Source organism: Myxocyprinus asiaticus, chromosome 2 (genome assembly GCF_019703515.2).
Source record: "Myxocyprinus asiaticus isolate MX2 ecotype Aquarium Trade chromosome 2, UBuf_Myxa_2, whole genome shotgun sequence".
NCBI lineage: Eukaryota > Metazoa > Chordata > Actinopteri > Cypriniformes > Catostomidae > Myxocyprinus > Myxocyprinus asiaticus.
This window is the reverse complement of record NC_059345.1, coordinates 29904670-29928713: the sequence shown is the minus strand read 5'-3', so window position 1 is coordinate 29928713 and position 24044 is coordinate 29904670. Positions and strand designations below refer to the sequence as shown.

The following is a 24044-nucleotide window of genomic DNA, read 5'->3' as shown; positions in this document are numbered from 1 at the left end:
CAGTGCGGTGTGCATGCAGAGGTGTAGTATTTTATCAGTTGCTGTTGGCAGTAGTGCTCAAGAGCTCTCTTCAGCTAAAGGATGCGACAACCACATACCCAACAACACTCCTGCTAATTATAACCACTGGGGGGTTGGTACAGTTAGGCAGCCACCTCAACTTTCTGTGTGACATTAAAGTGTTAAGTACAGGTATTAAAATGCAGATAGAGTTCACTGTGATCAACAGCAATTGAAAATCACAAGCCAGTTGAGAAAACTATAAGAGATCTGATCATGCTTTTTTATAATGTGATAATGTGACATTCCTGTGTGGACTTTCAAATATTGTGGCTCCGAAAAGGTTTCTGGTTCTACTCTGAAATGCAGAATGGAAAATGCTGTACATGCCCACATTGGGATTAGATTTGGGCCCCACAGGGCAGTGCTAAAACACTCTTAAATATCTCATAAGTACGCACTCATGTACATCCATACACTTGCTTCCATTCTGGTACAATAATAAATAGCCTAAACAAAAAGGCTCTTTAAAATACAAAGACTGTTGGTGGTCCAAATGTGTGAGTTTCATAGGTGCTAGTTATAAAAGGCATATAAATAAATGAGGGCTGTCAATTTATGTGTTAATTCAGTGCTATTAATTATATTTAAAAAATGATGTGTTAACTGAACAAAATTCTGGATGCAGGGATCTCGAGACGTGTTTTTCTAAGTTTCCAAGAAAGTTTTACTTGACATAATGACCTTAAAACACTGTGTTTATGATGCAACGCAATCAAAGTGAGATGCTCCAAAAGTGTCTGTCCGACGCATGTGTAGATTGAAGTGTCCTTATAAAAGCCCTTATAATAAATCTATCTCAGACAGATTGATGAATTCAAATGTAAAACTGTAGGCCAAATATAAATTTTATGAAAATAAACAATGCATTGACTTCTAAAGACACCTTTTGTATTGTCTAATCAATGCTTTACTTGTCTGCCACAATATTGTAATGCATTTTAATTATCTGAATGATTATTTTTTATACTGTATATTATAATTATTTAAATAAAACTATTTAATCATCATATATTTAATTATTGTTATTTCAGGGGCTCTCAGCAAATATTTATAAATGCGATTAATTGCAATTAATTTGCTTAAATTCATCTGCATATCACGTAATTAATTTGATAAAAACATTTTAATCGATTGCCATGGCTAAAATAAATACACTAGAGTGAAATATGTTTAATAAGTAAGTGCTAACAATAGATGGCAACTAGCCATGAAAAACACTCAAATGAAAGCAAACAAGCCCATTCATAAAATTTACTGAGTGACATATAGCTTGGTCAACATCAATAAAGGGTAAGATTAGCAGACAGACATTTGTCAAGCAATATTGTTCATATTGCAGCAGGTTAATCTTAACCCAAAAGTACTTTACACAAACAGCCTTTTATGATAAGAAAAGCGTGTTCATAGAGACCAAATGATCCGCAGCATTAGGGGAATGCTATCCTTTTTCTTCAAAAGACACATGTTTAATATGGTGTGAATAAATACTGTTAATACTTTCAATACACTTTGTATACACTTGGTTTTGGTCTTGCAGGTAAATGGCCACAGCATTCACAGAACGCAGCCCCATGTGCTTGTCACGTAACAATGATTCCAGACATCAAGGCCACAAGCCATAGAGACCGATGACGTAAAAGAATACATGGGACATTATTGAAGTGCAGACAAGCGACAAGTGATTGAAAAAAAAAAAAAAACGAATTCACTTCCCGCCAGTGAAACGACCATAGAATGTCTATGGGACCGCTGCGTTATGCTTTGTGTTGCTAACCTTGAAGGCTCCCCTTGATAGAAGGGATCTGGTTGCACTACAAATAACCATTATATTATATAATCATTCTATAATTTTTGTATCCATCATTAGTTACTTATGTGCTATTTTTGCATTAAACGAGGACAGGTCTACTATTACTTTAGACATTGTTTTTTTTTTTTTTTTTTAAATCACTTTTAAAATCACTTTCCATAAAAATTTGTATATTGTTATATATATCGTTATTGACCAAAAAGGTCACATTTCTGCTTATAATCACCCACCCTGAATATGTGGAATAATTGTTTTTGATATAGGGTACAATGGGTCTAAAGGCACACCTTAAGGAAAATTGGCTTTTTTCTGGTCACAAAATATATCAAGAGGCAATATATCAAATAAATTTCTTTTTACTGAATATTGATGGTTCAACATCATATGTGTGAAAGGAAATAATAACGGAAGGTTGTTTGTATTAAAATTCAGTTAAAAAAAATGTGGTGAGGGAGTCTTTTACCCAAAGTGTGGGATAAAAGTCCCATACACTTTTAACCCCTAGGGGGGGGGGGGGGGGGTTATAGTGATATCGTGTAGATATAGGGGCAAAAGTTTTAGAGCAAAATTTGTCAACTAATGCAAATAATTTTGAGACAGCAAGATGCTTTTTTTGAGTAACAAGATAATGCTTACTCAAAATAACTACTTCAGAAAAGTGTGCATGATTTCCTGTTAATTTCAAACACATTTGGCATTTTATAACATCTCTAGTATTCTATAAACAAAATCTCCATTCAGATTGGATCAGTCAATGTGAGCACACTTTGAAAATTTTTCAGAACAAATCTATTCCCCCCACTTAAGAAAAACAATGTGTTTTATAGGGGCCTTTAGCCCCTGCAACATGGGGGTCTTTTACCCCAAATACCATCCTTTCACTTATTGGACAGTTATTAAAAAACTTCTGATTTAATGACCTTGAACAAAACTGAAAATGGTAAATAAGTATTTTGTCTAAATATAAATGTGCCATTTTCAGGAATTTCCATAAGCAACATAAATTTGTAACATTTTAAAAAATACATCAAATTGCCTCAAAATTAGCATTTAGACACCACACACAAAGATCTCATGGATCAGGAAAATCTTGCAGTGCATAGAGACAAACAGGAAAGTGATATGGTAGTTTTTGTTGCCATTTAGTGTTTTGGGAGAAAACAAAATCAAACGAGCCTTTCAGCCCCATTGTGCCCTACTACTTGTTTTTATTCTAAAAAAAAAAAAAAAAAAAAACGATAAACAGAGACTTTAATAAACTTGTTTCAGTGATTACGAAATGTTATTTTTTTATTTATTTTTTCTAAAGGCTATGTTTTCCCAGGTTTATTATGAGAGGATTTTTAAATATGAGGGCAGAGGGGTGTGGCATCAGCATGGGCTGCATGTGTCTGTCAGGAGCCTCGTCCACAGCAGCTCATCTTTTAAAAGCATCTTAGAACATCTATAGCCAAAAAAAAAATTATAGCAGTGCGGGTAGGGTGGCAACCGCAGAAGCGAAACGTCTACATTAATACATTAAATGCAAACTGAGGTAACAAGAGTTTGGGTTAGGACCATCCTCAAGTCTGAGCTTGTTGTTTTGATAGAAAACCGGTACTAAATTAAAGATGTTTACTGCTGCCCTGAGAAACAAATGAAATGTCCATCTGAAATGAGCTCAACGATGGCAAAGTTTTATGAAACACAGAAACGCTGTATTATAGCGGATTCTAATTCATGTTCGCAAAAGTTATGCATCACAATTTAATCTAAACCACAATTAAAGCTAAATAAATCTCATCAAGTTTGAAATTCTTCTCAAAATAAAGCCTTTGTCACATTGCCGCAGCTGTCTTTCATCAGAAGTCTAATAAAGGTCTTGTGAAAAAAAAAAAAAAAAAAACGAGAGCCACTCAAACCACCACGAACACGAAAATGCAAATCTCAGATATCTCTCTTCGTCTTTAAAATGTTAGACACACACGTTTATGTCAAACTTACCAACTGCGATGCCCACAGTCAGAAGGTTTCCATCGATTAATGTGATCGAGAATCGGTTCTCTTTATTCGCAACTGGTGAACGCATGTGTATCATGTCAGATCGGATAGACGCTGTGCACGTCCCTGTCCAGCACTGCTTAATTTCACGCACCTCTAAACCCCTCATTCAACACTGCATGTAATATCAGCCTGTTCTGCACATTGAAACATACATATTCGGAGCACAATTCGCGGAACATTGAAATCTGAGCACATTGGATCTTACCGGTGAGTTTGTTTACCGCAGTTTCATTGCAAGCTCACAGCCAGCCCTCGTTGCCCAGTAAACTACGGTCCCGTTCGACCTGCCTCTTTAGAGTAAACCCCTCGTCATTTTACGGAATTCACCGAGCCCAGCCGATTTCTAAATATGGGAACAGAGGAAATGCGTCATGAATGTTGGGAGTCCGGGGGAATGTTGTCCCGACGTGTATAGTTCCCTTTCCAAACAGAACTCTGCTTTTATTTACGTACTACTTAAAAGTAAACAATAAACAGGTAAATTATATAAATTTACACATCATTTTAGAAAATTAGATATAGGCTACAGAAGAAAAAAAAAAACAACCACAACATAACCATATGAAAGTGTTCGTAGGCTCGAGTTCTGAGACAGCAGATAAAGGTGCACTCTGCTCTTTTAATAAAGTCTAAACCTCTGAACGCCAATGTATCCAAAACATATAACATCTTTAAGGATGTCACATTGAAAATGTAATTCTTTCGCTGTGATATCTTATGTGTTGCTTTTGTTTGTAATTGTCCCTTTGTTAGCATTATGTCCCCACTGTTGTTATTACATTTACATTTATTCATTTGGCAGACGCTTTTATCCAAAGCGATGTTTATTAGATGTATGTGTTTGATGCAATAATAATAAAAAAAAAGATAAAGGTGCACTCAGTCATTTTTTCCTCATGAAAAAATATTTACTCTAAAGAATTGAATTGTAATTTTGAAACATATGTATAAAATCACGACAACTCACATTAAAAAGAAGACTCCAGTCATGTAATTTACCTTATAAAAGCTGTTTTATTCTACATGGAGAGGGTCCCCTCATGGGGGCTGCCATGTTAAGATCACATGACCAGCCGAATACTGCTTGCTTAATCTCAATAATCCCCCTGTTACTGGACACTTTCACTCATTGATCAATGTAAACATGACAGCGAATAGTGAATTTCTACAATGATATTGGTAACTGAAAACTATTGCGTTTGAACGATGCTACATCCACGCCACTAGCTGTCAGTGTAAGTTCAAGATGACATACATAAAAAATTACAGAGTGCACCTTTAAATTGACCCAAAAAAAAAAAAAAAAAAAAGAGAGAGAGCGAGAGAGAATAAATATGAATCTGTTAAGGTCTTACCCCACTATAGCCTGTGTTCATTCTTGGGGTTCATATGTATGTTTCTGGTGTTTTATCAGATTTATATCATGAGATATACAAGACTGATACATAATAATTAAGGTTTGTTTACCTTCAGAATATGGCCTTATTCTTTGCCTTATACTATGTTCATGGCAGCATATACATACACACTGACCTATTGTAAGGGTTGGGGAATAACGGAATACATGTAACGGGATTACGTATTTAAAATACAAAATATAAGTAACTGTATTCCACTACAGTTACAATTTAAATCATTGGTAATTAGAATACAGTTACATTCAAAGAGTATTTTGATTACTGAAGAGATTACTTTGCATTTTATTGTCATTTGTTTCATTGGATATTTAGTCTATTCAGATGGAAAACATTTATACATATAAATGATGCGATCCAAAGAGTGGTTGAACAGCGGTGAAACACTTTCTTAAAATGGTTATATTCGTATGAGCAGACAGAAAAGTAGCCTAAGTCTGAAGTAAGTTTGGAGCAGCAGAAATAGAAATAAACCTTGTGTAAATTGTCATGTGAACATTTAGCTCTATGCTAAGCTAAAATGCTATTTCTAGCCTTTTTACATGCAGACGTTACCAGGCATGATCATGTATTTTTTTTATCAAGAAAATCCTCATTAGATCATATTTTGTATTCTCTAGTAAGACCTATTAGAGCAAAAATCTTATTCTTAATGATTTTATATTGTTTTTCTGTAAAAAATATCAAAAAAAAAAAAAAAAAGAAAAAATAAAAGATCAGTTTGCTTTATCTTGTTTTAGAAGCAACACTGCATAAGATATTTAGGCTTTTTTCAGAGAATGTGCTGTAGAAGTAATCCAAAGTTTTTAGATTATTTTACTGACCTTGAGTAATCTAACGGAATACGTTACAAATAAAATTTTACAGCATATATTCTGTAATCTGTAGTGGAATACATTTCAAAAGTAACCCTCCCATCCCTGCTTATTGTGACTTTTGCTAGTGTGCTTATGTTAATTTTCTTGCTACTGTCTTATGTTAATGCACTTCTGATCATTTGTCACTTGCCTAAGAGACACATAAACCTTTATATACACATAAACATAAGCCAATTAGGCAACTTTTAAAGGGCCATCTTCCTCCCTCAGTGCCTCTCAAATAAAATTCTGATTTGTGTCTGCTCATCATTTTATTTTTCTACAACAATGATGACATTATTGTTTAGATTATGACTACAATTATGAATTCAGTTGCTTAATATCACAGATACAAATTCTCTCTCTCTCTCTTTTCTCTCTCTCGCTCTCACTCTCACTCACTCACTCTCTCACACACACACACACACACACACACACACACACACACACACACACACACACACACCCACCACTGATTCACTCTCACACTCTGTGAGTGTGTTTGTTTTTAATATGCAGCTGTAAATTATGGCATGCTCTCTGCTCAGTTCCAGAGGATCTGGTTTTGAAGTCATGGATTTTGTGGAATGTGTTATTGATGTGTGTGTTGACCCAACACAGCTCAAACAGGGGTGAGCCCACAATACCATTCCACACATTCTGTAAAGGACACCTAGCTTCTGTCTTTTTTAATTTAATCTGTCTCATGCTCATGAAACATGTTGATGTAGTTTGACAACAATATTAATATAAAATTGTTAAACAAACCACCTTGTTACTCTCACACTGCAGAATTAAAGTGATCTCCATTGCTATAAAATGTATCTTCAGACCATTACACCTTTTTATTATGTCTATACTGCTCTCTATGGATTCAAATGTGACATTACAACATGGTCCTAATGTAGCCTACAATTGACAATTCTTCATGGATGATTATTTCTTCCTAAACTCAGTAAACTGCCACTTAAGTGCTTTGGGAACTCAGTGTATACGTATACGTTAAGTATTTCAACCAAATTTATGATTCTCCAAGTAGGTATAGCTGCAGGTCGGAGAACTCCAAATGGGGGCGGGGTTACTCAATAAAGGGTTTCGCCAATTCCTAAATGGGCCGTCACTTCCACTCACGGTTAAGGTTTGGGAAAGGGTTAGTTTAGGGGCTTCCTATATCTTTAATGGCGATTTGGAGTTCACACCCCTTTTTGGAGCAATGCCTGCAGCTATACCCTCCTCTGATGGCCAGACCTTCTGTTGTGAATCAGCACTTCAGGCCATTGGCCTGTAGGTGGGGCTGTTAATCTATCTTTTTCATCATTACAGTCTTTTCCATCTTTTCAATCATTACAACTGCCATGTGTCATGACAGTTATTGGTATTGGGGGAGGATTCATATTTGTCAAGGGCTGAATGTCCTCTGACATTCAAAACACCACCCAGATTCTGTTAATTATAATATAGAGTACTCGTGGCTTGAACACAATAAAAAATACATACATATTTTATGAACATCAGAATGAAGGGACAGCATAACCCTTAAACGCATACCTTGGGTCTTTAGAGACCCGGGACCTCATTCCACCCTCTGTACCTCATCCATTTTTTGGAGTTGTGCCCACAGCTCTTTAGTATTCCTCAATCTAGCTCTTATAAATACTGACACACAAAAAACTTTTTTAATGGTTTAAGTACCAAAAGTGTACAGGGTCTCTAGAGACCTGAGGTATGTAAGAGTGTTGTTTTATTGTCTTTATTTCTTTCTTTCTTTTCTTTCTTTCTTTTTCTTTTATTTATTTTTTTGCACTTCCATAAATTATAATTGTTATAATTATTTCATATCTATTTAAGTTTACTATCACAGGATATCTATTTCTTTGTGTATTACAAGACAAATTATACTATTTTCATACAAATAAATGCTATATTACGTTGACTTTCTGTGCAACAATGAACTATCACCAGTAGTCAATGATCAGTATTTTATATACACATACATAATATACATGTTATTTCTTACTCAGGGTAGCACTGATGTTTCAGTGATTTACATTTGACATTGCTTTTTGATGAAGAAACAACATGGAAGTAAACTATCACAAATACAACACATGAACAGTATGATATGACTATTGCCATTTGGGTGTACTACTGAAATTATGTAAGTTGTGCATCTATTTAGACTCAACAAGTATCTGAGAAAATACATATAAGATACACATACAGTTGAAGTCAGAAGTTTACATACACCTTAGCCAAATACATTTAAACTCAGTTTTTCACAATTCCTGACATTTAATCGTAGAAAACATTCCCTGTCTTAGGTCAGTTAGGATCACTACTTTATTTTTAAAATGTGAAATGTCAGAATGATAGTAGAGAGAATGATTTATTTCAGCTTTTATTTCTTTCATCACATTGTTTTTCAAAACACTTTGTTAGTATTTGGTAGCATTACCTTTAAATTGTTTAATTTGTGTCAAACATGTTGGGTAGCCTTCCACAAGCTTTTCACAATAATTTGCTGGAATTTTGTCCCATTCCTCCAGACAGAACTGGTGAAACTGAGTCAGGTTTGTAGGCCTCCTTGCTCGCACACGCTTTTTCAGTTCTGCCCACAAATTTTCTATCGAATTGAGGTCAGGGCTTTGTAATGGCCACTCCAATACCTTGACATTGTTGTCCTTAAGCCATTTTGCATCAACTTTGGAGGTATGCTTGGGGTCATTGTCCATTTTGAAGACCCATTTGCGACCGAGCTTTAACTTCCTGGCTGACGCCTTGAGATGTTTCTTCAATATATCCACATAATTTTCTTTCCTCATGATGCCATCATCTATTTTGTGAAGTGCACCAGTCCCTCCTGCAGCAAAGCACCCCCACAACATGATGCTGCCACCCCCATGCTTCATGGATGGAATGGTGTTCTTCAGCTTGCAAGCCTCACCCTTTTTCCTCCAAACATAAGGATGGTCATTATGGCCAAAAGGCTCTTTCATCAGACCAGAGGAAATTTCTCCAAAATGTAAGATCTTTGTCCCCATGTGCACTTGCAAACTGTAGTCTGCCTTTTTAATGGCGGTTTTGGAGCAGTGGTTTCTTCCTTGCTGAGCAGCCTTTCAGGTTATGTCGATATAGGACTTGTTTTACTGTGGATATAGATACTTGTCTACCTGTATCCTGCAGCATCTTACACAAGGTCCTTTGCTGTTGTTCTGGGATTGATGTTCACTTTTTGACCCAAACTACGTTCATCTCTAGGAGACAGAATGTGTCTCCTTCCTGAGTGGTATGATGGCTGTGTGGACCCATGGTGTTTATACTTGCATACTATTGTTTGTACAGATGAACGTGGTACCTTCAGGTATTTGGAAATTGCTCCCAAGGATGAACCAGACTTGTGGAGGTCCACAATTTTTTTTTTCTGAATTCTTGGCTGATTTATTTTGATTTTCCCATGATGTCAAGAAAAGAGGCACTGAGTTTGAAGGTAGGCCTTAAAATACTTCCACAGGTACACCTCCAATTCAGTACACCTCCTATCAGAAGCTCCTAGTGGTTAATTGTCTAAAGTTTGACATAATTTTCTGGAATTTTCCAAGCTGCTTAAAGGCACAGTTAACTTAGTGAATGTAAACTTCTGACCCACTGGAATTAATCAATTAAAAGTGAAACAATCTGACTGTAAACAATTGTCATAGTAGATATAAACTACTTGCCTAAACTATAATTTGCTAAAATGAAATCTGTGGAGTGGTTAAAAATGTGTTAATAAAAAAGTTTTAATAACTTCAGCCTAAGTGTAAGTAAACATCTGACTTCAATTGTACATTACACATGTGTAGATTATGTGCTCAATATGTGTTTGACAGCCAGTTGCATCTCATGAAATTTCAGTGTGAAAATAATGAATCCTGTTCTTGATTTGTCTTGATTTGTTGCATTCTCTGTTTAATTTATGAAAAATAAAACATCAAAATATATGTTGATTACTAATTGTCTTGAAAATATATTTTCTAAATTTTACGCTATATCTATAAATGTACATCCATTTTTGATAGATATAAGTGCCGGGTCTCTAAAGACCCGAATATGTAAGAGTGTTTGGGAAAATTACCATGCATTTAAGGTTAAAAAAAGCTTTTCAAGTGTGACATTATCAGATAAACCTCTTACCAGGTATCTTATGTTTTCCCTAATTAGTTTTTATAACCTGATTTTGAATTATGTTTTTTCTAAAATATGAAATGTGTGAGAAGTTGATCATTAGTAGCTCCTTATGCACCATCTGTATCAACTTACAATAATACAGAATACAAGAGTTCTTCGTAACATTTATTGATTGAGATAATAATTCGTTGACTATTATAACAGTGTGGCAGATCTCTGCCTTCCCTACGAAGGAGGAAGTGGGAGCCGGTTGAACAGTTCATGGAAGACTTTAATTAGACACACTTTCACTTGGACGCAACATAAAACTGCTTTTCAGCACACACTCGCCGGCGTGCACACACACACATCTCCGTGTGTCGCTCACACTGTATGTTTGTCAGCTACATGCATCTCTCTCTCTCTCTCTCTCTCTCTCTCTCTCTCTCTCTCTCTCTCTCTGTCACTGATGTCTCCGGCTCCTCTTTATCCCTCTCCTGGCTGATTGGGGTAATTCAGCACCAGGCATCCATCCTTATGGCCTGGCCATGCCCAAACAGTTTTTAATGTCTGTTCCTACATTAGATTTAGTCAATGAACATCTGTACATGTATACATGTTTTTATAAATTTGTTTAAACGTGTCAGCAATGGGCTCCCCCAGTCCCTGTACATACCAAGGTTTGTTCCTCAGTTTCTAACCATCATCAAATTCTTCCTTTCCACTGTTGCCCTAACTAAAGATTGATTACAAATAAATTGAGTTTGAATTTAATAGTATAGTACCGTAGATTTTATTGTGCTGTGTCAAAGGATTTATCTCTATTTACCATTTCTTTGCCTTTGATGTGAGGAGTTTACTGAGTCTCCATGCAGTAATGTGGAAATCGGACCAAGTATGTCTACAGACAACACCAGCATTCATCTCAAGGTATTTGATTACAGCTTTAAGATCTTAAACAACATGTTTGGACATAAAGCATTCAGCACTAAAAGACAAAAAGCCTCTATGTGTTCAATTGGATTTCAGCCAGACTCCTTGGGGACCACGTGAACAAATATCAAGATCTTGGAAAACCACAGCCCTAACCACACATCACTATGGGGACAGGAGGAGAGTGAGGTGGATGCAAGTGAGATGGAGAATACCGTCACAGTCCCCACAGCAGGCTTCTTTGTTTTTATCTTATCTAACAAATAAGACTTTCTATTTTTTATGCACACCACTAAAACAAACTTCCACAGAAATAAGGGATCTCTGTTTAATACCCTCTGAACTTCAAGGTCAGTCCATCTGTTGCCTCTGTGCTAGTTGCTACAAACACATGGTGATTTATAAAATTAAAAAAGCTTGATGGTGCAGTTTTTGCTTGAACCACCTGGAGCCAGTCCCACATGTGTCAATTATCCTGACTCTAGTCCTCGCAACATGGTGGTCAATGCAGCAGCAATTTAGTGATGTTTATAGGTCAGTATAAAGAAAGTGGGAATCTTATACATGGAGCGATATTTTTTAAAAATTTATTTATTTATTAAAAGTGGACTTTCACATTATGTACAGCAATTTGCAACATAAAAATTTGAAGATCCAGAAATCAGAACACGTCCTGATGGGATGCTTGAGGATGTTTTTAAACCACAAATATCTAGGAAATAGAGTAAATAAAGTACTTCCATAAAAAAATAAATGTATTTACAAATAGTGTTTAGGAGATTCAAGTATACAAAAGAGCAAACATCACTTGTTTCTTATTTTAAATAGGCTATGTTACTCTACTTCAGTTAGAAACTTATTGGTAAAAAATAGTATTAGATGATTAACAGATTAGATCATTTGGTTTAATAATATGGAACTTGTAGAATATGCCATTCATAAGACACTGGCCTAGTATAAGTTGCAATCAGTAATTTTTTATTTATTATCCATTTGACTCCAGTGGTTAAATCCATGTATTCAGATATGATAGGTGTGGGTGAGAAATTCCCTGCGGAAATATATAAATAAATAATAATTACTTAATAAATGAATAACCACTTGCTTAATCTGCTTAAACTTTACAATGCATATAGCTGATCCTACCAATTCTTAATTAATACTTTTTAATTGGCTGACAGATAAGAACTGTTTCGTTCTCATCATTTGCAAATTTGTTATCACAACAATTATATTCAGAGATGAGATAGCCATGTGTTATATATTGTTGGAAAGGTCTCAATTTGTAGAATGCAATGAGCAAATTTGTTTCACTCAGAGGCCAAACTGCAGTGAGTATTAGTGTATGAAATTCCCACAGACACATAAATATAACAAACTGGAGTGTCTTTTTGTCACGTTTTTTTCTTATTACTGTACTTCCTGAAACATATATATAACATAGACTATGACATATTGTAACTTACAAGAGACTATCCCAATTCAAACGAGCCCAAACACAAGATAATATAAGTAATAATCTTGAAATATTCCTCAAAGAGTTTACATGGAAAGATGGCACTCAACACACATTGTGTATGTGTATGTGTGTGTGTGTGTGTGTGTGTGTGTGTGTGTGTGTGTGTGTGTGTGTGTGTGTTTGTGTGTGTGTATGTGTGTGTTGTGTGTGTGCGCACATGTCCGAGGACTTATGTGCTCATCTATAGGGTTGGGATGCTCCTGAACACTTAATATTTCTGTATTTTGTAGTCTTATCCATTCATTTCCAATGGTTCCAATGGAAACACATGTGTAACAAAGTTAAATAATACCAAAACAATGTTAAGAAAATGGTCACATTTTGTGTGTGTATTAAAATACCATGTGTAAACAAACTCAAGGATATTTATTCCAAATGGATTAAGTAAAAAAATAAAATAAATAAATAAATAAAAAAATAGAAAAATAAAAAGAATAAATTACTGTTATATCATCTAATATCCTGTATAGCTGTAAAATGTTGCAAACGATGTAGGTTGTTTCAGTGTTATACAAAAAAGAAACAGGATTATATAAATGGTGGAATATATAGATAGATAGATAGATAGATAGATAGATAGATAGATTACAGTAAACAATACTTTTTATTTTTTGACATTTTTTTACTTGCACATAATAAATGAATATTTTCCTCTTGTCTCTTATTCGGTAAACAAATGACCATCAGCTCAGTACATTTTCACTTTGTAATCGATTTTCTCTTTTCAACTAGCCAGCCTATTCATACTAACGTTATCGCAGAAGTGACCCCTTTTTCAGACAGCGTGAGTTGATCGCCGAACGAGTCGGTGTCGTTGTTAACGTCTGTCACACAGAAAGGGAAGTACTCTTATCAAATGCGTACTGTCATTTTAGCGCTTTCCCTGTGACAGGGTTGCTGTCCTCCTCGAATCACCATGGTGTTCGAGTCTTTAGTCAGTGACCTCTTGAACAGATTTATAGGAGATTATGTGGAAAACCTGGACAAGTCGCAGCTCAAGATTGGCATATGGGGAGGTAAGCGCACATCGTCAAACAGCCTGTCAGCATTGCGTTAGTTTTCTCTTCTGGTTAGTGTGAGTCTTATCGTATTCAGCTGCACAACGTGCGGTCGATAAGCAGTGCAAACTGTATGCAACTTTATGGCACTGTCCAATGTCTCTTGTGCTTATTATTAAATTGGTTTCTGTACTGTTATTTTGGTAGTCTGTCAAGTTGTGTGCTCCACCCAAGTGTTATGTCCTGGAGGCGATCAGAACATTATTTTCGTTCAGAATCAAAACCTTCCTCCGCCCTTCCTTTGTAGAGCATCTCAGTCAACATCATTATTTAAACCTCTGATAATTGCCGCTTTCAGAATATGTTTATATAGGGCAATTGTCCTGTACAGTATAAGGACTATTTTTAATGGACAACGCACAGAAAATGGCCTGAGCAGATGAATACACACAGTTATTATAGCAAACTGTGCTACTGAGTGTGTGGCATACAGTGTACAAGTAAATCTCAAGATGAAGTGGATGGACCAATATCAAAATATTGAATCGTAATTGAATAGATGCAAATTTACAAATATATTTACAGATACATTTTAATGACTATATACAGTATATTTCAAAATAATAACTAATTAGCAAAGGTGGGGTCCATCCATAGTCACCTGGGGCCGGTTGCACCAGCTATATGTACATTACAACTTAGGCTAGTTGTGGCGTAAATGGGCACTAAGTCACAATTTACACTCTACTAAATATTTGAGCGTTGCACCATTAAACTTAGAAGTAACCCTACATATAAACTAAATATTTACGGAAGCCTCCGACCAGGAGTAACTGATGGAATAAAAAAGCAGACTGATATTTTATGACATCAATGAGCTCATGTTTTGCGTGACAGGCTTCAGTCCTCTCGACATGTATATGATGGTGTTGACATTTACACTCATTTACATTTACGGGAGAAAACATTATGTAAAAAACTTACTTCTTCAGCATGAAACCGATCTAACGGTGCACTTTCCTGTGTACGGTGTCAAGTTTCAACATATACGAAATATATAAAATATTAAAATGAATAAATATCCATTTTCCAGCCTGTTGTATAAGTAGTTATTTATTTATTGTCCCTTATTCATTTTGGATAGTTATTAAATATTGTTATTTACATAAGCTATATCGTTAATGAAATCTTGTTTTATTAGGTATCATATTTTAATGAGGATATAATTTAATACAGCTGACAGTTACATGAGCAAACAAGGTTTGAACATCAACAGTAACAAGATCAAATTGAAGTTCACGGCTTTTAACACTTCTGTGTACAAATATGAAGGCTGCTTATTGGATCAATTAACGTAAATGCGACTACGCATTACTTTCAGTGTCTCGTTTGGAAGGCTGTGTGCTATGTAGGACGCGTCCTTTGAAGGCTGCAGTATACCGACTGTCTTCCTTTAAACAAGTCTCGTTTAAACGAGACGGTCTTCATAGGACAAACGGAAACGGAACGTATCATGGTTGCTATGACAGCACGCCACTCTTTAACAAGCGCGAGCGCTTTGAGTGAGAAGGGAACAAAGTCCATTTGGAAGGGAATGTATGAGGTACATTTTAGGAGAGTTATAATGATGTAAAGAGAAAATAAAATAGATTTTACAGGTGTACTTTTAGTCTAATACTTTATTTTAATTATATATTAATATATTTACACATATTATATACACTGCACCCATCTACTGAGGTACTTCAACTTGGGAATTAGGATACACCTCATGCATCCTCCGAATTCCCGTGAAAGAAGGTCGCATTTGAAGTGTCCTACTCGCTTTTCTGAAATGAGACAGCCTCGATGACGTATGCGGACGAGAAATGCGACCTGCGGAGGACGCAGCCTTCCAAACGAGACACAGCATATGGAGAGTTTACGACCTACTAGTTAAGTCTTGCCTTAAGAACATGTGGTGCAACCAAATTAAGCACTGACTTAGTTAAAAACTAACTAGTAGTTACCAAGCCCTTAGTGTGAACTTTACGTCCTAACTTACGTGAGAACTTACGCACAGCTGGTGCAATCCTACCCTGATGAGAACATCATGATCTTCTCACAATCCCAATGAAATGAACACCAGTGCCTCTAATCCTGCCCTTTGTGTACTATGCATTGTTAATATTTGCTTGGTTTACATGCTAATATTTGTGTTCGCCCAGTTAATCTTTAGTTTATGCCTTGAAAGGCTAGAACAACTCCAATTAGATTCTTTCAGCTAAATTCCATGGATGGCTTGCGGCCACATTTATTAGAATAATAAGTATCATTTGTTTAACTGTCAGTTAAGACAGAGAGAAGGAGAGAAGGAACTGTTTAGAATCAACATCTGATTTTTTTTTTCTTTTTTATTTACTGTGTTGAACAGGTACCTTTTCTCACTTTGTTCATTTCAAGGGTGTTAGAGTGGTTTGCAATCATTTTGGCTTGTATGTAAACACTCCAAATGGACTTGAAAGTGAAGTGAATTGATGCCATCACAGGAGGTGGTCCTTTTCACACAGCATTTTCCAGAATATTTACTGCAATTTTCAGGTTAGAGGTCATGTGTGAACACAACCCTTTTGAAATACTGGTAAATTTTGCTCTGACAATTTCTCTTTATGGGAAGTTGTTGATATGGGTCAGGAGCTTCAGTTAATGTTCACATCAACCATCAGAATGGGGAAAAAATGTGATCTCAGTGATATTGACCATGGCATAATTGTTGGTGCCAGATGGCTGGTTTGAGTATTTCTGTAACTGTTGATCTCCTGTGATTTTCACGCACAACAGTCTCTAGAGTTTACTCAGAATGGTACAAAAAACAAAAAACATCCAGTGAGCGGTAGTTCTGCGGACGGAAATGCCTTGTTGATGAGAGAGGTCAACGGAAAATGGCCAGACTGGTTCGAGCTGACAGAAAGGCTACGGAAACTCCAATAACCCCTCTGTACAATTATAGTGAACAGAATAGCATCTCAGAATGCACAACATGTCGAACCTTGAGGAGTATGGGCGACAACAGCAGAAGACCACGTCCGGTTCCACTTCTGTCAGCTAAGAACAGAAAACCAGGCAATGTTTTTTCAATAGTCTACTGTCCAGTTTTGGTGAGCCTGTGCACACTGCAGTCTCAGTTTCCTGTTCTAAGCTGACAGTAGTGGTACCTGGAGGGATCTTCTGCTGCTGTAGCCCATCCGCCTCAATGATCTACATGTTACTGTATATGTTCAGAAATGCTTTTTGTTTTTCGTACCATTCTCTGTACAAGGGGTCGGCAACCTTTTTGACATGGAGTGCTATTTTTTTATTTTCCTGGTTAATGGCTGTGCCTTGTCCACTTGTGAAAATATTATTTTTCTCATTTAATTGTTTATTTTTAATTGCAAATTATATTATCAGCATAAAAGTTTGAGTGAAATATATTTATGATATAATCATGATCCTGGATGTGAATTTTCTCAGAGCATCTTAAGTGCTTTAATGAAAGAAAACCTGTCCTTTTGTACAAAATGAGTTACAGTTAATGTCACAAATTAGCTTATTTGATTACTGATCACGGAATTGTGTGGAATCTTAAATACTTCTTATATTATGTAATTGTAATCATGTAATCACTAGCACGCAAGCAACAGCAAGAGAGCAGCAGGCTATTTATATGACGTTTTTCACAGCTGCATTCCACTCTACATCTTGATGTAATCCTTCCTCTTGATCACGCAGTGTTTTTTCATCAGCTGAATGGGAGACTAAACACTACTCAAATGTGACAAGACTCGCGCTGTGCGTGCAAGCCATTCGCACATCACAAGCTGATCAGCTATTTAGCTCTATTCGGTGAATCGCACCTGCAAAATCCTAAAACATTATTTCCAGGATTAATTTATATTTTGAATAGACTTGAAAATATTTTTTAACCCCATGATGTGGGTTTATGTTTTCTCTTTTAATCATTTAATGTAATTTTGAATGTGACCATGGTTTAACCCTTGTGCGTCAATAAAAAAAGTAACTCAGAGGTCCTTCCAAGACAAAAATGTCCACGTCAAAAAACTGCCATAATAATATTATGTATTAATAATGTAATTTGTTTAACCAACATCAGTCCTGATCATAACTACCAAATATTCATTCATTTTCAGGATTTTAACCCTTTAAATGCTAGTTTGTTTACATAATGCCACTGTTGTTTTTTACACACACACACACACACACACACACACACACACACACACACACACACACAAACACATACAAAACACACTCTGACATCCATATATTCAACTGGCCTACAGTGCCCTATAATACAGCAAACAGAATATAGGAAAAAACCATAAGAAAAATTTGATCTCAGAGATTTGGACCGTGGCATGATTGTTGGTGCCAGACAGGCTGGTTTGAGTATTTTTGTAACTGCTAATCTCCTGGGATTTTCACACATAACAGTCTCTAGAATTTACTCTGAATGGTGCAAAAAACATCCAGTGAGCAGCAGTTCTTGGATGGAATGCCTTGTTGATGAGAGAGGTCAGTAGAGAATGGCCAGACTGGTTCAAACTGACAAAGTCTATGGTAACTCAGATAACCGCTCTGTACAATTGTGGTGAGAAGAATAGCATCTCAGAATGCTATTCTGAGATGCGGGTTGGTGCCTTTTTGGCGCAATATTAGGCAGGTGTTTTTTTTGTTGTTTTTTTGTTTTTTGTAATTAACATTTTTCATTGATTCCTACAAAATATATATACAAGAGCAAAACAAAACATATATATATATATATGGTCACATAAGAGTATATACACATGATTATAGACACACACACACAAAAAGATTAAAAAAATAAAATAAATAATAATAATTACACATCCAGCAATGTCAGGTATCTGCCCCATTTCTCCATAAACAAATTCCATTTTCCTAGTCTTCTAAATGACCCTTCATCAAAGGCCACCACCCTCCCCATCTCCGAGCACCACTCATGAAATGAGGGTGCTCCAGCCGACCTCCAACCCCTTAAAAGAACCTGTCTGGCGATCATGACGCTAGTTAGGACCCAACTCTTTATGTGTCCATTCTCAACGTTGATGACCGCTCCATCGCCCAAAATACAGAGTATGGGGCAAAATGAAAGCAGAGTGCCCAGTACATCACACACAAGACTCTGAACCTTCAAAACTCCTGGATCTTAACACACCCCCAAAAGACATGGGTTATGTCTCCATCCTCTGATTGGCATCGCCAGCAGGTGGGTGTGTCTTTAAGACCAAGCCTATACAATCTAGAGGGGGTCTAATAAAATCGATGTAAAATCTTGAATTGCATAAGGCGCACACTTGCATCTCTAGATGCAAACTTGATGTTTTTTAGAATCCTAGCTCTTTCTCCCTCCTCCAACACCAAGTTTAAATCTTTCTCCCAAAAGTTTGCTATCTCTTGAGAGAAGTTGAAGCTCCGTCCCCCAGACTCCGAATTAACAGGGAGTAATACACTGATGCCTTGTGACCTTTTCCAAAAGCAGTAATCACCACTCCCAGAGTATCCGCCGCTTTAGGGGGGTGTATGCTACTCCCAAATATAGTACAGAGCAGGTGTCGTAGCTGTAAATATCTAAAGAACTGAGATCTGGGAATCCCAAAATGTTGAACCAGATTTTCAAAGGATCTCAACACTCCACTCTCATATAGGTCACCGAGTGTAGTAACCCCCCTCACAATCCACTCTGACCAGCAGAAAGGGGATTTATTAATATATAATTTGGGGTTAAGCCATAAGCTCGAAGCAACATTTAAATAAATGTCCGAATTAAACACTCTGGACACTTTTGTCCATACTGAGAGTAAATGCGATATAACGGGGTGTAACTTAACTTCTCCGATTAGTTTGATAGAAAGGCCTTGTGAAATAGGGGCAAGAACTTCCTGTTCAATACAAAACCAGGGAGGGGCTCTCTCAGGTGGAAGTGACCAATGAGCCAAATGTCTGAGACCAAATGCATAATAATAAAACTAAATCTTGGGTAGGCCTAGCCCACCTTTATCAATCGGCCTATGCAGCTTACTGAAATGTAATCTGGGACGTTTCCCATTCCAAATTAAGGACTTCACTATGCTATCAAATTGCTTGAAATAAGAGAAGGGGGACATCTATAGGGAGTGCCTGTAGCAGGTAGTTGAATTTTGGAATACAATTCTTTTTAATAACATGAACCTCCCCAATCATCGATAAATGTAATGAAGCCCACCTGCCCACATCGTTCGAAACCTCTTTATTAAAGGGACAAAATTAACTCTTAACTAAATCACACAAATTTGCTGGGAATAAAATACCCAAATACTTAATGCCCTGTTTGGGCCACTGGAAGGCGCCTGGCTGAAAAGTCGTTATGGGGCAGTACGCTGTCAGAGCCAAAGCTTCACATTTAGATCAATTAACTCTGTATCCCGAGAACTTAGAAAAGGAATTAATAATTCTGTGGAGGCAAGGCATAGATCTAGTAGGGTCAGAGATGAATAATAAACTATCATCTGCGTAAAGCAGAAGCTTATGCACCACACCTCCCGCCATCACCCCTGGAAAATCCTCCTCCTTCCAGGGCAAGACAGAAAATAATGGGGAAAGAGGGCAACCCTGCCGGGTGCCCCTATCCAAAGTAAAATAATCTGAAATTAATCAGTTTGTTTGTACCACCGCTACTGGTTGTCTATAATCCATCTAATCCATCCAATAAAAGTATTCCCGAACCCATATATTTCCAAAATCTTATAAAGATAATCCCATTCTACCATACCAAACGCCTTTTTGGCATCAAGTGAGATGGCTGCGACTGGAGTCTGATCATTTGCCACTGACCACATGATGTTGATGAAATGTCTGATGTTATCAGAAGAGCTGCGGCCCCGAATAAACCCCACCTGATCTGTATGTATAAGAGATGTCATAACTAACAAGGTAAATATTTCACCACCAGCAGATTTCACTGAGGGAATGGTAGAAAAAACTCTCTGCTTTATCCAGCCAAAAGCTTCCCTGCTTTGTCCCCCGACTCAAAGTATGACTGTCTTGCCCCGAATAGCCAAAACTCCACCTTCTGCGACAAAAGTATTACATCTGTATTTCAATCGGTCAATTCTGTGAGGCCATCAGACAACATTCGGCGCTTCAGTTCTGCATCGGCACTTTTAATATTCCCTTCCAACTCCACGAGTTCTCGTGCTTTGGATTTTTTCATGAATGAGGCATACTGTATGATCCAACCCCTAAGAACCTCCTTAAGTGCCTCCCAAGCCACGCCCACAGAGGATACTGAGGACCAGTTGGTCTCCATATAATCACTGATTTCAGCCTTTAACATTTGTTGGAAATCAGGATTTTGCATTAAAGCGCCAACTATATGATTTCTTTTTCTCTGTATGTGGCAACACCTTTAAACTCACCAGGGCGTGATTAAATGTTTCCAGTTGAGCAATCCACAATAGATGAAATGAGGGACTTTAAAAAAAAAAAATAGTTAATTTCATATAACATAACATAAAAAACGAAAGTGATGCACATTGTATTGGGCTTTCAAGGTATTTGGTATCGTGATTCTGTAAGATTTTCTCCAAATGGCTGTATCCTGTTTGTCCGCTTGACCAAGAGTGTATATGAATGAAAGCATGTTTATCATACTATCTAGGTCTGTCCCCTATTTTCTGTGATGGCTCTGGGTGCCCCAGCCCTATTCTGTGAATTGGTGACCATTGTTCATGATTCAATCAATGTCTAAATCAAATGTTAATGCTTTGCAATAGGTGTGGACCCTTCCTAATTTCTATTATAATGAAGCCATCTGAGTGATATAGTTATGCAATTTGGATAAGGGCTAATAGAACACACACTGTCTTCACACACTGGATGCTTTAGTGGATGCCCTATTATTTTGTCAACACACCTTTTAAATGAGATATGACAACTTTTTCTTTATCTGGTTACTCAATATACAGTTAAGTCAGAAGTTTACATACACCTAAGCCAAATACATTTAAACTCAGTTTTTCACAATTCCTAACATTTAATCATAGAAAACATTCCCTGTCTTAGGTCAGTTAGGATCACTATTTAAAAAATGTGAAATGTCAGAATAATAGTAGAGAGAATGATTTATTTCAGCTTTTATTTCTTTCATCACATTCCCAGTGGGTCAGAAGTTTACATACAATTTGTTAGTATTTGGTAGCACTGCCTTTAAATTGTTTAACTTGGATCAAACGTTTTGGGTAGCCTTCCACAAGCTTCTCACAATAAGTTGCTGGAATTTTGGCACATTCCTCCAGACAGAACTGGTTTAACTGAGTCAGGTTTGTAGGCCTTCTTGCTCACGCATGCTTTTTTTCAGTGCTGTTATTCTGGGATTCATTTGCACTTTTCACACCAAACTACGTTCATCTCTAGGAGACAGAATGCGTCTCCTTCCTGAGCGGTATGATGGCTGTGTGGACCCATGGTGTTTATACTTGCGTACTATTGTTTGTACAGATGACCGTGGTACTTTCAGATGTCTAGAAATTGCTCCCAAGGATGAACCAGACTTGTGGAGGTCCACAATTTTTTTTCTGAGGTCTTGGCTGATTTCTATTGATTTTCCCATGATGTCAAGCAAAGAGTCCCTGAGTTTGAAGGTAGGCCTTAAAATACATCCAGAGGCGCACCTCCAATCTGAAGCTAATTGGCTAATTGCCTAAAGGCTTGACATCATTTTTCTGGAATTTTCCAATCTGCTTAAAGGCACAGTTAACTTAGTGTATGTAAACTTCTGACCCACTGGAATTGTGATACAGTCAATTAAAAGTGAAACAATCTGTCTGTAAACAATTGTTGGAATAATTACTAATGTCATGCACAAAGTAGATGTCATAAACGACTTGCCAAAACTATAGTTTGCTAATATGAAATCTGTGGAGTGGTTAAAAAATTAGTTTTAATGACTTCAACCTAAGTGTATGTAAACTTCTGATTTCAACTATATGTACAGTCTGTACATTCTGAAATACTATATACAATTTACAATGTTGTCCTTATTATCATCCTTTTTTAGGAAATGTTGTGTTAGAAAATCTGAGGGTGAAAGAGAATGCTTTGGTAAGTATGTATTGCTAACTACATTCAAATGTTTAATTTAATTAAACATAGATATTTACATATTTTAATCTAGATTTAGATGTTATGAATGCAGTGCATATCATATAATAGCAACAAAACAGGAACCATATTTGTCATTACTATGAGAAAGTTCCAAAATGTTAATCATGTGTTTCTGTGTATGTAACACTGTGGTTAGTGGTTGGCACTTAAATGTCTGTAGCTACTGCTAAATCAAAGTGTGCTAAAACAGTATGATTTGCTGATGGTATCACAAATATTAAAAAATCACAATAACTGCAAGAGTTGGACTATGTACATTTTCACAAAGCAGTATACAGTTAAATGTATAGTCTGCATACTGTACATGTTGCTACTACTGAAAAAGCATTTCAGTATTAGGCCTTCTGTAATAACATAGTATAGAGAAAATAAATATCATACATTATTTAAAAGGTTGTATGTTTAAAACTCAGTTAATTTTTGTACTTTAGAATGAGTTTGCTGTCCCTTTTAAAGTGAAGGCTGGTCAAATTGGTGAGTATCCAACTTTAACTTTTTCAAGACAAAGTAAAAATTGCATGAAATATGTTTGGTTATGTTTGGTAATATGTTGTTAACCATGGAGATTGTACTGCTGTAAAAGCAAAGTTCCAGTGCTGTATTAAGTGAATTTCACTTCCTTTATTTTTTTGCTCGAGTTAGATAATACCAACTGATTTAGCTCTGCAATAACGATCGCTTCATGGTTGTTGCAGGAAGTGAGAACACAATCGAATAAGACATTTAGATGCAACAATAAAGATTAAAGAGCACCTATTATGGTTTTTCAAATATTACCTTTCATATAGTGTGTTATATAGCTGTTTGTAAATGTAAAAAAAGTCTGCAAAGTTTCAAAAATCAAAGTGCACGACAAATGGAGTTATTGACTCCCAAAAGAAAGAACCAATTCTTAACACCTAACAGTCACTTAGTAGTTAGTAATTCCAGACTTACTTCCTGTACAACCTAGTAATTTGGTAACAAAAAACCCGCCTCTTGTCTTCATTGGCTGCTCGCGAACAGCTTTGACCCGCCCTCAAACACTACACTAAGCGGTAGACCAATCACAACAGA

At 36.5% G+C, this 24044-nt stretch overlaps 2 protein-coding genes across 4 annotated transcripts in view; one reads left to right on the top strand and one right to left on the bottom strand.

Annotated features, from left to right (window-relative positions):
- LOC127454714 (talin-2-like) overlaps positions 1–4170 on the bottom strand; it is an 83100-nt gene extending 78930 nt beyond the window's left edge. The window contains exon 1 of the mRNA XM_051722075.1: positions 4122–4170. The gene's annotated coding sequence lies outside the window, so the exon portion shown is untranslated. The remainder of the gene's footprint in view (positions 1–4121) is intronic.
- A 9416-nt stretch (positions 4171–13586) lies between these two features.
- LOC127413833 (intermembrane lipid transfer protein VPS13C-like) overlaps positions 13587–24044 on the top strand; it is an 88986-nt gene continuing 78528 nt past the window's right edge. For 2 of the 3 annotated variants that reach the window (XM_051651301.1, XM_051651319.1), the window contains exons 1-3: positions 13589–13802; positions 22882–22925; positions 23420–23462. In XM_051651301.1, the coding sequence (XP_051507261.1) occupies positions 13703–13802; positions 22882–22925; positions 23420–23462 (187 nt within the window). In that variant the 5' untranslated portion in view covers positions 13589–13702. Of the gene's footprint in view, positions 13803–22881; positions 22926–23419; positions 23463–24044 lie in introns of all 3 variants that reach the window. The other variant, XM_051651310.1, reaches the window with a different exon arrangement.